This window comes from Schistocerca americana, chromosome 2, assembly GCF_021461395.2.
Source record: "Schistocerca americana isolate TAMUIC-IGC-003095 chromosome 2, iqSchAmer2.1, whole genome shotgun sequence".
NCBI classification, from domain to species: Eukaryota; Metazoa; Arthropoda; class Insecta; order Orthoptera; family Acrididae; genus Schistocerca; species Schistocerca americana.
This window is the reverse complement of record NC_060120.1, coordinates 243,649,312-243,664,025: the sequence shown is the minus strand read 5'-3', so window position 1 is coordinate 243,664,025 and position 14,714 is coordinate 243,649,312. Positions and strand designations below refer to the sequence as shown.

Here is a 14,714-nt window from a genome sequence, read left to right as displayed (position 1 = left end):
AAAAATGAGAGGAAAAGAATGTTATTGCTCACCATGTACGGCAAATGTCTTTGCACAGTTGTGTTTAACTTAATAACATTGTAGATAGATGATGAGAACTCCTCGAACAACTTAAGTAAAGAGCACAGTTTTCCATAGAATGTATATGAGTTTATATTTGGACGTATGTCAGGATACCGAAGTATGTCTCCTCATTTTCATATTTTTATTTTCATATTTATTTGCCTGTAGACAACTGTTGTGTTGTATAGGCATCGTCATATCAGGAGAATCTATTGTCTTTAGTAAAAGAAAATGGTGAAACAGCACTGACGACATGGACTGGGATTAATCATACTGTTTCATCATCTAGTATGAGCATCCATTACCTCCCATCCTACACCTCCCATAAGTTCTGATATTCTATTTCGCCAGAATCAATAATGCCTTCATAATAAAAATTTGTACACGACTGCTTCATCGCCTGTTTCTTATGGGTTGTAGACATAGTCATAATGTTCAGAATTATTTGCCAGAATCACGGCAACCAATTATATTAGGTAGAATTTAGGGTCACTTAATATCATTTGTATTCTATATCCAAGTGTATTATGCTGCCAAATTTTTCATGCTATTTATTAACATTCTCACAATTATTTGTCATGTGTCAGTGTAGAGTCTACACTGTTAAGAGTGACAATGTGGGCCGACAATAGTGGAAGAGAAAGGCAGTTGTAGTGCAAAATTGAACATTAAATGAGAAAGTAATAGCCATTAAATATAAATACTTAAAAAATGGCAAATATCATTATATATTTGTCTCAGAACCTATACAGTTTACCAGATTACATATTCATATTATCTTCTGTCACTTGTAAACACTGTTTTGAAGTTGAAGTCATTCAAATGATTATGTGGTCTGTTCACTTGATTTAACAACATGTGACTAGTTTCACCCTCAGCAGCATTTTACATACCTTATCTGTTGCATTCTCCTAGACTTCTGCTGGTAACGTTTTTACATAAGTGAGAATGAATGTTAATTCTTTGACATGTCCTATATTACACGTACATTTACTGTACACAATGTGATCTTACAGGATCAAATAAAATTCAATTCAATTCAACATATAATTCTTTTAGCATACTGGTGTCTCTAACCGCTCATCATATGCTTTCTATGTTCCACAAAGGGTGATACTGTTTCCTTCATTGCAGGCTGTCGAGACGGTTTTAAAGATGCCTCTTCATTCAGCATTGGTGTACCTACTAAGATAATACTCTTACAGAACAGTCTCTTTTCTTCCATTAGCTGTATGCTTATTTCTTCTGATGTCTCAGTACATATTAAACCATTTCTCTGTGTGCTTCCCAGCCATTACATCTGTTCCTACAATCCAAAGATTAGGCTGTACACCATGGTTGTTAAGTCAGAAGCAGCATAGTGAGTAAGAAAGGAGAAATGGAAGAAACAGAGGAGAAGGAAAGAAAATTTTTAAGGAAACACTCAGACCACAAAAAGAAACAGTGTTACGTATGGGTACATATAAAAGAGGAAAAATGAAGATCCAAACAATGAGGTGGAGAAGATCACAGACAATGTATGCAAGAGAATGATGAAGTTTTATGGGCATGTGTTCCGTCACTTCTTCAAATACATGGATGTGAAATCTAAAATGCAACGTAGTAATGTGCTGTTTGTAAAGTCTTTATTGAATCATCCTAGTAAAACCGTCCTCATTTTTTGCAAACTAAATTTATTAAACTTGTGGATAGGATCTTCTTTTAATAAACCTCCTCCATCTTGTGAAGTAAATAAACAGCAGTCATTGGTGACTGAAGCAAGAATTTCTATTATATACCTAAATGTAGAGATACAAGCTTTCAAGAAGAAATCATTTTTATCTTTGTAGGTATAGCAGTGTTCTGAGATAATTCGTGTTGGTAGGTTACAGGTCAAGCCCAGTGAGTGAATGCTTGTGAGCAATCTCTGTTGCAGTCGCTGTGTTACTTGCAAAATACCACCACTGCCCATATGTGGTAAGGGACCCTCAAGCATGATCGAGGTTAAAATTCTCATCAAGTAACTGCTTTTAGTCTCCTTGCTGTTTAGCATGAATGTAAAATTTGGAGTAGTCTGACAATTACAGACTAGTAGGTAACTTAAAAGGAATAGCACTTCCACTTACCTGACAGAATTTTGTATGACTAAAAGTAATTGTTAAGCAGAGTGATTTTTCAGCATAAACCTGGCTCTTCAGTGTTGTTGTTGTGTAGATAATACATTTTGGAAATGTCAGTGGATGGAAGATATGCTTGTGTTGCAGGGAGTACGAAAAATATTCTGAATTGTTGATTTACGATCCATTGAGTGTAGATGTAAGAGGTTGCCTTTCATCAAGAAATTCATCAAGGAATTCAAATAGTACACAGTCATTTGTATGGTAAAATGGCAGGTCATTACAGAAATGTCACTATCGTAATGTTGACATTAGGACTGCTAACTGAGTGGGAAAGATCTTGGAACTGTTGCACTGTGTGGTTTGTGGAATCCAGGCATGTCCTTCACCATTTACAGTGTAAATTAAGAACATTTCATCCCACCATTGTCTCTCAGGTCATTCTGGAGGCACATATACAACAGGCATAACCTAATGCCTGTATTTTCTTTGACCTTTAAAAGGCCTACAACATTATGTGGAGGTATAATATCCTGGGACAGCTCTGTGTGTGTCGCTTCCGTGAATGCCTCCATGTTTGTAGCTTTCTTTCTCTCCTTCTGTTATTTTCGATGTGGACTCAGTGATGGTATGTCAGACCTTTTAAACCAGAGAATGTTGTCTTTCAAGGCGGTATTGGGTCATTCCATGTCAAATCAACACACCTATTTTACCTCACCATTTTAGATTTTGCTAAAATTTAGTATACTTATAGTGGGTGCTGAGACTAAGAAAAATTCCAAATTTCAATTTTTTATCTCAAACCATTCCTGAAATATGAATATGTAAACTTTTCAAAAACTAGCCAAAAACGTGTGAATGGATGTTTTTTAAATTGGCCTAGGGCTTTCCCTAATTGAGTTAGAGAGCTGGGAAATGAGTCATTTTGCAGCATTTTGGATGCTCTTTCCAGGGATACACAACAAAACATAGCTTCTAATTAATAACCTTTTTCAAAATACTAATTAATATTTTGATTTAATTTTTTTTTACAAAAAGTACATAATTGAAAATTTTCAAAATATTTCCACAACTACTTCATACTGTTGTAAATCACATGGCAAAATATAAATGTGGAATGATGATGATGAATCCATTGTTAAAAAAAATTATTCTGGGCTCTTGTTTTTCACTAACAGCCGTAGTTTGGCCAAACTGGCTGTTAACAAACAGGAATGTCATTAAAATATACTGAAAGGTAAGTAAAAAAAAAGTATTAGAAATATCAAAACATCACCCTATTAACACAAAACTAATCAGCATATTTTATAATTGGTTGTTTATTTTAATTTCATAAAACTTAAATAACAGTATATTAACTGATAAAACAAAAAAGTTTGAGCATTTAACTACAAACTGAAATAAAGTATGAAAAATTACAAGCATTTACATAATACTTCTGGTCCATGATGTTTGGAATGAAACTATTTAAAAAATTAAATACAAAATGCTTGTTTTTTAGCTAAATTTAACACAATAGGTACTAACAGTAATTTTGAAACAACTTTCCATAAAATATACATTAACACTAACCTGAGAAAAAATTAAGTTTTGAGTTGAACGCAGTTTCCCAATAAATTGTCTTGGAACTTCACAGATTACATTTTAATAAAGCAAACTGGGTTTGGTTTACATCTCTTTCATTAAGAATGTATTTTCTCCCTATCAGAGTAAATGGATTTACTTTTGTGAGAACATCCACAACTAACACTCTTCAGAAGTTTTTTGAACAATTTCCAGATTACAGCGGTCAACTGACAGCCACTGTCAGAACTGAACTCATTCAATTAAGTTTTCATCAAAAGAGTCTTGTAAAATTTTAAGTATGACAGTTTCTCCTGGGCAATATTCACAGTTTCCCATGTTGCAATCAACTGATGATGGGTTGCAAAGCATTTTTGCAATGCACTGCTTACAATTGTTTAAGCTGGTGTTTGATACTGTATTTAGTTTGGCATTTTCTATCATTAATTTTATATTTTGGTAAGCCAGCAAATACACAATCTTTCGGTCTCAACTCCGCAAATTTAGAGAAACCTATTTTTATGTTAGGAAACTTATCTTTAAAAAGGTTTGTAAGCTTCTTTAAGGTCACACAAAATAATTCTTTTTGATATTTTTGTTTTACTTCACTTGTTTCTGTAATTGTCACACAATCTTTAATACCTCTCTAACTTCATCATTTTCATAAAATGAATGTACAGTTTTGACAGTTTCTGTTGGTAAACACTTCTCTGGTTTTGGGTTTGGACCTTCCATGAATCCTCTCTCTTTCAAAATTTTTTTGGACTGCTGAACAACGTAATTAGGAGCATTAAATTACCTCATTATTTTCCTGACACTCCACTTTTCAGGTAAACTTTATTAAAATGTAATCTGTGAAGTTCCAAGACAATTTATTGGGAAACTGCTCTCAAATCAAAACTTTATTAGTTTTTTTGCTGTACTTATAGAATTATTATAGTTTGTTTTGAGATTTTGAAGAACAGATTCATCAGTATCTGACGGAGAAGTTTCAGCAGCAACAAAAATTTTACGTGTCACTGAGGAGGAGATTTTTTTTTTTTTTTTTTTTTTTCATTTTTGATTTGGCGTAACGCCTATATGTTACTTTTTTTCTTATCAATTGGGGACTCACCTATTTCTTGAAGTGATGTGTTAAGTTTTTGAACAACCAGTGAAGTGAGGGTCTTGGTCTGGGATGATTATCTCTGATCCAGAAGAATCTTCTTCAACACTTTTATCATTGATGGCCTCTGGTGTATTTTTCAATGGTGTTTGCAGAAATAATTTAGGCATCCATGCTGTGACATTCTTCAGTTTTTTTTTTCTGTCTCAATTAAAATGTTTGACTTCTTCAATGGATTACAACACTGCACTCTTACAGCACTGCACTTTTTACTTGGTTCCATATTTATACAAAAACCACTTATAAACTCTCCTACAATTTATAGATTTACTTGTAAATGAACTATTGAATATACTTGATACAAACTGGTCAGCACAGAGGTAACAATTGATTTGCACTAAAGCCACAGTGCACAATAATGCTGTAGGCACACTAAGCCTTAGAAAGTAACAATCTTATACGCTCTCAACAATGGCTCCAGTCTCTGAATGATTGTAAAGACATTAAGCATTGTGCTTGTTTCAACTTCTTCACAGCCTGCTGCATACATAGACAGGAACACAAGCACGCTCAGCCTTCATACAGTGGCTAAAGTCTGTGCTAATGAAATGTGCATTTTTGGACCAGAAGTGTTACAGCAATAGTCTACTTACATATTTTTCACACCTTATTTAAATCTAAGGTATAGGTCCCACACTCAACATTTCGTTTTGCTCGTTAATAGACTACTAGTTTAAACTGTAAGAAACTAAAAAAATAAGCAATCAGTTATAGAAAATGTTGTTTAGCTTTGTTTCACAAAGGTGATATTTTGATATTTCTAGTACTTTTTTACTTACCTTTCAGTATATTTTATTGAAATTCCTGTTTGTTGAAGGTCAATTTGGTCAAACTATGGCTGTTAGTGAAAAGCATGAGTCCGGAATAATTTTTTTGAATAATGAACCCATCATCATCCCACATTTATATTTTGCCATGTGATTTACAATAGTATGAAGTAGTTATGGAAATATTTTGAAAATTTTCAATTATGTACTTTTGTAAAAAAATTAAATCAAAATATTAATCAGTATTTTGAAAAAGGTTATTAATTAGAAGCTATGTTTTGTTGTGTCTCCCTGGAAAGAGCATGAAAAATGACACCTTTCCCAGCTCTCTAGCTCAATTAGGGCGGCTTCTAGAGCAATTTAAAAAAAGTCTGTTCACACATTTTTGGCCAGTTTTTGAAAAGTTTACATGCCCATATTTCAGGAATGGCTTGAGGTAAAAAATTGAAGGTTAGTATTTTTCTTAGTTTCAGCATATAAAGTATACCTACTTTCAGCAAAATCTAAGGAGGTGAGGTCAAATTTTTATTTAAAGTGTGTTGATTTGACAGGGAATGACCCTATTTTAAATGAATTCGGTTTTGTATATTACACATAAGAAGTAAAATGCCTACAAGGAACCCTATTCAGTGCTCCTTATCTGCATGTGATTTTTCAGTATTCTGCTTTTTGTCCAGCTTTGCCGCACCTAAACAACAGTTGCAACTACCACTAAGTTCCTGGAGGTAGGGCATTTCAACTAGTGACACTGTATTTTCGACTTTCGAATACTTAGAATTATGGTGATTACTTCAAATTTGGAAGATTAAAAAGTTTTTGTGTCTCAGTTTGAATTATTATTCCACCTAGTAAAAGAATTGGAAGGTATTTTCCTTCAAGCATTCAACATTTTAAATTGCACCAGGCACTAGATACGAGGGAGCAATTTTTATTGAATATTCATTGGACCCCAGGTTTGTATATGTCTACTAGTGCTTCATACTTGAAGACAGTTGGTGCAGTCTAGTATGAGAAAATTAGGCTGGCCAGATGTTCTTTTTGGGTCAGTCCAATTCACAAGCCTTGCATCAAGGTTGTTGAGCAGTTTCTTTGCTTCACATGGAACTCATCTTGGTGCAGAAAGGCAATAAAATGTGCACTGCTCCACAACCGCTGATGCACGTAATCATTGTTCACCCTACCCCCCTCACTGGTATGATACTTCAACAGTCATTTGGGATCATCTTGGCATAGCATTGTGCACACTCACAATTGTTTGTACTTCTTGCAGAATGTTGTAGTGGAAAACTGGGGTGGAATTCATTATTTGTCTCATGACATAAATTAAGAGCCAAAATGATTTTACAATTGGTTATAAATTGATATACGTGTCTACTGATTTACTATGTAAACCAAAAGAATCCTCCCACTGAAAATTTGGTCTAATGCTGTGTTATCTCTTTGAATCACTTAAATTTGAATAAGTTTGCAATAAAAGTTTGTTAGAATACTAAACTGTATGCAGTGAATATGTATGAAGAGCTGTTAGGATAGTTTTTGCAGTTTATAATGGTGCTATGTTCCAGAAAACATAACTGAAGATGGTTGTCCCAATGCGCAACTGCTGCTCGGTGTTCACGCTTCGTCAGAGCACAATGCTAATAGCTATTGTTGAATTGGTGAGTTAACTATTATTATTATTATAATACATTACTTTCTTAGAAGTTGTCAGAATCAATAATGAAATAGTAACTCTAATGTGATCCACATCCTAGCTATGATAAATACTGTCCTGAGAATGACTAATTCTTAGATAGGTAGTAAAAGGCCATGGAATTTTGCAGAAATATTAGCGAAATATGTGGCTATTTGAATATTGAATTTCATATAGGCATTGGGACATTTGTGTGTGTTATTTTGTTCTCTTATTATGACTTGTTCATATAGGACAAAAGCAAGTGTTCACTCTCAGATCAATCTGTGTTCTGATACAGTATGCATTGTAGCTGACTTGTCAGTTGTAATATACATACAGGACGAAGTTAATCTAAAGTTGTGGTGTACTAGGTGTTACATCTGTAGATAGATGAAATTAATCACCACTCAGCAAGATAAAATTAATCACCTGTATACGTACATAACTAAACATGAGATATAATTACACATTCAGGTAGGTCCTACTTACAGATGAAGTAGCCTAATATATAGTTATCACTCTTAAAATCTTCTACACTATAATAGCATTTACTGGTGAGGTCTTTTTCTAGATCTGCTTCAGTATTTTTGATGTATGTTATGTTTCCACTTCCTACTTTTATTTATAAATTTCATACCCACTTGTAAAATTTTTTCATGCAGGTTCATTCTCTGGCTAGATAATGTTACTTCTTCTTGCACCTATATTCTTAGCCTACTTCATGAAATTGTTCAAAAGATATATAGCTCAGTCTGTAAACATTCTGTTTACAATGATCGTGTTGTTAATGGGTTCCATAGGGGTTCAGGTCTTTTTTACTTATAAATACTTTGTAGCAAGTCCCTGGCAGTGGAAACAATCTTCCTTCTGATATGAGTTTTCTTGAGGATGTGGACATGGATATGGATAATGATGGTATTAATAAATTATGAGACAGAATTGATGGCCAATGCTTACCTTGAGGAGGTGAAATGAGTTGTTTTGTTGAGGGACACATAAAGGTACAAGTGAAACTCTTCCTATAGATATGTTGGTGAAGGTTAAAAAGGATGGATTGGTTTTACTGATGGCTAGAGATTAATTGAGCAAAAGACTATGTTGCCAACACTAAGTGTGCTGATGAATAGACTGTCTAGGGATGGGTGCATGATATATCTCTCTTCCCTCATCCCTACGATTCTCTACTCTGGCTCACATTTGTGCTCAGAGACGAGCCCTGGAAATGTATCCTCTGGTGCTCTGCCTGTTCCACTTCTAGTGGTAAGGTGTCTCCTTTTTCTTCTTAATCAAATAAATTTCTGTCTCCATGCCTTACTAAGGTTGTATTCATGGTCACTGTTCATTAGCTGGTCTCTCAGTTGCATTTTGATGTAGTCATTAATGACACAGTACCAATATTTTAACATATGTGTCAAAACCGTACTGTGATCATAATCCGTTTTGTCCAATTCCAATAGACATGGCACTTCTACCACCAATTAGTTTGGTTGCAATAATAAGAGATACTGTTGGTGTTCATGGGGGCAGTCTTTGACAAAACCCCAGACACCAGACTTAGATAGTACAAGAAAGTCCTTGACACTATCAGCAAATAGTGTCTGTAGCCAGTGGTGTTTCCTGAGAATCAGTTGACCTCCATACATCCATGTATTGGGCAAACACAAAAGCTACATTATTCTATCCTCTGGTGCTCTGCCTGTTCCACTTCTAGTGGTAAGGTGTCTCCTTTTTCTTCTTAATCAAATAAATTTCTGTCTCCATGCCTTACTAAGGTTGTATTCATGGTCACTGTTCATTAGCTGGTCTCTCAGTTGCATTTTGATGTAGTCATTAATGACACAGTACCAATATTTTAACATATGTGTCAAAACCGTACTGTGATCATAATCCGTTTTGTCCAATTCCAATAGACATGGCACTTCTACCACCAATTAGTTTGGTTGCAATAATAAGAGATACTGTTGGTGTTCATGGGGGCAGTCTTTGACAAAACCCCAGACACCAGACTTAGATAGTACAAGAAAGTCCTTGACACTATCAGCAAATAGTGTCTGTAGCCAGTGGTGTTTCCTGAGAATCAGTTGACCTCCATACATCCATGTATTGGGCAAACACAAAAGCTACATTATTCTCAGGTTCCTCTTTCATTTCTGCCATTTTTACTGTTAGTGTGGCGTAAAGAACTTGCAGAATCTGCCATTCTGTATAGCTGTTCCTACAGAAAACTATATGCAGATATTCTAGTTCTTGGGTGAGACTCTCCATTTCCAAGAGGGTATGAGCCCAATGTACCAATATTTTGAGCATAGTGTTCCTTTTCACTTGGTGGTGGTAGATGTTTGCTCGCAAGTACAAGTCATCTACATCCACATCTATACTCCAAACCACTGTGGAGTGCATGGCAGGGGATATGTCCCATTGTCTAGTTATTAGGATTTCTTCCCATTCCATTCATGTATGGAGTGTGGGAAGAATGATTGTTTGAATGCCTCTGTGCGAATTGTATTTATTCTAATCTTATCCTCATGATCAATATGTGAACAATAAATAGGGGGTTGTAGTATATTCCTAGAGTCATCATTTAAAGCCAATTCTTGAAACATTGTTAATAGCTTTTCTTAAGATACTTTACATCTATCTTCAAGAGTCTGCTGTTCAGTTTCTTCAGTATCTCTGTGAAACTTTCCTATGGATCAAACAAACTTATGACCATTTGTGCTGCTCCTCTCTGTATACATTCAGTATTGCCTGTTAGTTCTATTTGGTATAGGCCCTACATGCTTGAGCAGTATTCCAGAACTGGTCACACAAATGATTTATAAGCAGCCTCCTTTGTAGACTGATTACACTTCCCAGTATTCTGCCAATAAACCAAAGTCTATCACCTGCCTTACCCATGACTGAACGTATGTGATAATTCCATTTCATATCCCTACAAAGTGTTACACTCAGGTGTTTGCATGAGTTTGCTGATTCAAACAGTAACTTATTGATATTATAGTCACACAGTATCTCACTACAGATAACTGCATCATCTGCAAAATGCCTGAGGCTACTATTAATATTGTCTGAAAGGTCATTAATATACAATATGAACAGCAAAGATCCCAACACACGTACTTGGGGCACACGCGAAGCTACTTCTACACCTGATGATGACTCTCCATCCAAGATGACATGCTGAATCCTCCCTAACAAAAAGTCCAGTCACAAATTTCACTTGATACTTCATATGATCATCCTTTGGACGATAAGTGTAGGAGTGGTACTGAGTGAAATGCTTTTCGGAAATCAAGAAATACTGCATCTACCTGTGTGCCTTGATCAAAAGCTTTCAGTATGTCATGTGAGAAAAGTGTGAGTTGAGTTTCACATGATTGATGTAGGAGTGGTACTGAGTCAAATGCTTTTCGGAAATCAAGAAATACTGCATCTACCTGTCTGCCTTGATCAAAAGCTTTCAGTATGTCATGTGAGAAAAGTGTGAGTTGAGTTTCACATGATTGATGTTTTCGGAATTCATGCTGGTTGACATGGAGGAGGTCATTCTGTTCGAGATAGCTCACTTGGTTTAAGCTCAGAATATGTTCTAAGATTCTACAGCAAATAAATGTCAAAGATATTTGATGGTAGTTTTGTGGATCACTTCTACTACCCTTTTTTGCAGATGGTGAAACAGCCACAACAGATTTTAGTTAGAAGAGGGACTAACAGCCACCAATTCAGTATAGAATCTTATGGGGATTCCAATGAGAGCTGGAGCTTTGTTCAGTTTTAACAATTTCAGCTGTTTCTCAATACCACTGACACTAATACTTATTTCGTTCATCATTTCAGCGGTATGAGGATTAAACTGGGGCACTTCTCTCTTACAGTAGAAGATTTCAGTATATCATTTCGGCATATATGGCAGGAAGGAGTCGAAGTAAAGGAAGAGAATATGCTAACAAAAGGAATGTCAGTAGATATAGAAATGATAAAATTGAACAAAGCTCCAGGGCCCGATGGAATCCCTATCAGATTCTATCCCAGATTTATGGCTGAGATAGCCTCTCTTCTAGCCATAATCTAGTTTGCAGATCCCTCTAACAAAAAGCCATGCCCATTTCCTGGAAGAGAGTATATATCATGCCAGTCTACAAGAAGGCTAGTAGATGTGATCCACAAAACTACCATCCAATATCCTTGACATCAATTTGTGTAGAATCTAGGAACACATTCTGATCTCAAACTTAGCGAGATATCTCAAACAAAATGACCTCCTCCATGTCAACCAGTGTGGATTCCGAAAACATCAACCATGTGAAACCCAACTCACACTTTTCTCACATGACATACTGAAAGCTTTGGATCAAGGCAGTCAGGTAGACGCAGTATTTCCTTATTTCTGAAAAACAATTGACTCAGTACCACATTTACACTTATTGTGAAAAGGACAGTCATATCGTGTAGACTTTGATTTATTGGTAGAATAGTGAGAAGCATAATCAGTCTACAAAGGAAACTTGTGCGACCAATTCTGGAATATGCATAAGAGTGTGGGACCCATACCAAATAGGACTAACAGGGGATATTGAATGTATACAGAGAAGGGCAGCACAAATGGTCATAGGTTTGTTTGATCCATAGGAAAGTGTCACAGAGATACTGAGTTAAATAAACTGGCAGACTCTTGAAGATCTTGAGAAAGTCTACTCGACTTTTCAAGATAGATCTTGAGAAAGTCTACTAACCAAGTTTCAAGAATGAGCTTTGGATGATGATTCTAGGAATATACTACAACCCCCTATGTGTCGTTCACATAGGGATTGTGAGGATAAGATTAGAATAATTACAGTACACACAAAGGGCATTTGAACAATCATACTTCCTGCATTTCATATGTGACTGGAATGGTAATAACCCTGTTCACTGGTACAATGAGACGTACCAACTGCCATGTACTTCATGGTGGTTTGCAGAGTAATGTAGTATGTAGATGTAGAAGTAGATAATGTGGCTAATAATAATAATAATAATAATAATAAAGATTTTATTGTCTTTAGGCCATTACAGCAATTGACAACGTCAAATGAAGATACAATTTATAATACAGTGTGATAAGGTATTGACTACTGAAATATTTTTGCTTATAATACAATAAATGTACAGTGGGTCATCTGTTGGATTACTGCATTTTACAGTTGAAGAATTCATTGATATCATAGAATGGGTGGGCAATAAACCATTCATGCAGTCTTTTTTTGAATGTATGTTCAGGAAGATCTTGTATAGCAAGTGGCAGCTTATTAAATAGTTTGTGCCCTGTGACTTCATAGCTATTTATTGATTTTGAGAATCTGTGGTAAGGCGTGTATATGTGTTTGATGCTTCTTGTGTTGTAACAATGTACATTTTCTCTATGTTTCACATCTTGTAGGTTCTTCTTCGTAAAGATTAAGACATTGTATTTATAGAGGTTTATTACTGTCATAATTTTTTGTTTAGTAAATAAGGGTTTGCAGTGACCCTTATGTGAAGAATTTGTAATTATCCTAATGGCTTTCTTCTGCAATAATAGGATGTCATGTATATGACTACAGTTACCCCACAAGATAATGCCATAGGATATTATACTTTGGAAAAATGCAAAATAAGATGATCTAATGTATGTTTCAGGCACACAATTTCTGAGTTGTCTTAATAAATAAATTACTCTAGATAGCTTACTACTAATATAGTTTACATGTTGGTCCCAGGACAACTTTTCGTCTAAATAAACTCCTAGGAATTTAACAGAAATAGGGTCATCAGATAGTGGCTTGTCTCTTAAGAGTGAAGATTATCTGCTGAGTTTTATTTTCATTTAGCAGGAAACCATTTGCTCTGAACCAATATGCTGCGTGAGTGAGTGTATTTTCAGCACAGGTTTTAAGATTATTAAGATTGCTGAAGTTAACAAGCAGTCAGGGAAATAGAGCAAGGAGGCAAAGGTAGCAATTACTACAAAAATTAACAGAAATTCAGAATACAGTTTCCAAGGGAGAGCTGGATGATTTAAGATGTGATTAGGAGAAAAAAATATTAAGAATTAATAGGTTGCTAGAATGCTATAGTAAAAAAGCCTGAGAGACATATCAAAAACAAGTAACAGCAAATAATGAGTAGCAGGATAAATTAAGAAAACACAGAACACACATAAACAACATAGAAAAATTACTGACAGTGGCCAAATCAAAAATAGAAGAATCTCACCTGTAAAATGAGAGCAAAATTGTGGCAATAGAAAAGATGGTGAATGTATGATTAAGTTCACTGGAAACAGTACAGAGGAAGACTAAAGAAGATATTATAGTCATTGAACATGAATTTTTCCAAAAAAGAGGGGCCTAAATGAAGTAATATGAATGTTTCCAGACTGAATTTGCACTCTGCAGCAGAGTGTGCTCTGATATGTCTGCTGCACTGATATGAAACATTCCAACAGATTAAAATTGTGTGCTGGACTGAGACTCAAACTCGAGATCTTTGTCGCTTGTGGGCAAATGCTCTATAGCACTGTAGTAGTAGTAGTAGTAGTAGTAATAGTCATAGTCATAGTAATGGTGATGCTGGTCATGATATGGAGGTTCCAGACGTGAACTAAGACATGAACTCTGCACCTTTGCCATGTGCGGGCAAGTGCTCTAGAGCATTTGCCCATAAAAGACGAAGGTCTTGAGTTCAAGTCTCAGTCCAGCACACAGTTTCAATCTACCAGGAACTTTAATATGAAAGCTGTTGTGGCATGTAGTCACAAATGGAATTTATAAAAAGCAATCCATTTCACAGATTTAATGCCAAAGGTTGGTTACACCCAGTCATATTATTACAAAACTTCAATGCAAAGGTGAAAAAAGTCATTAAACATCCAACATTTAAACGACATGTCATCGTCAAAATATTAATTAAAAATGCACTTGTATGTGTCTAGTTCCCAATGAAGAAAATTCAGCAAAATATTTGCTTTGTTGACAGATTGGTAGAGGAGGAAACAGCAAACTAGATACAGCATCTACAAAAGGACAAGATAATGTATAAGGAATTTTGAGAATAACTTCGTAGCAAAGTGATGGTCACAAAGCCAACAGGAAGGCTTAATAAAAACTAATATTAACCAGCCATGCAAGAGTGGGGAAGTGCTACTGGAACAAAAGCACTGTTCAGAAAGTCCATTCAAAGACGTCATACTCTGGGTGTAAGACAGCAATTATTACTGTAACATATGTGGAACAGATCGTCAAATCAGCAGATCGACCATGCAGAAGATTAGTGTAAATTGAGGAAGAAGGATTAGTGAAAATGGAGATAGTATTGGATACCAAGCAAGAAACAATGATAACCAACGAGGAGAATTGGAGATAGGA

At 35.3% G+C, this 14,714-nt stretch overlaps 1 protein-coding gene across 1 annotated transcript in view; it reads left to right on the top strand.

The window, feature by feature from the left end:
* LOC124595742 overlaps nt 1-14,714 on the top strand; it is a 152,690-nt gene that overhangs the window by 366 nt on the left and 137,610 nt on the right. The window contains exon 2 of the mRNA XM_047134618.1: nt 7,220-7,312. Coding sequence (XP_046990574.1) covers nt 7,235-7,312 — 78 coding nt within the window. The 5' untranslated portion in view covers nt 7,220-7,234. The remainder of the gene's footprint in view (nt 1-7,219; nt 7,313-14,714) is intronic.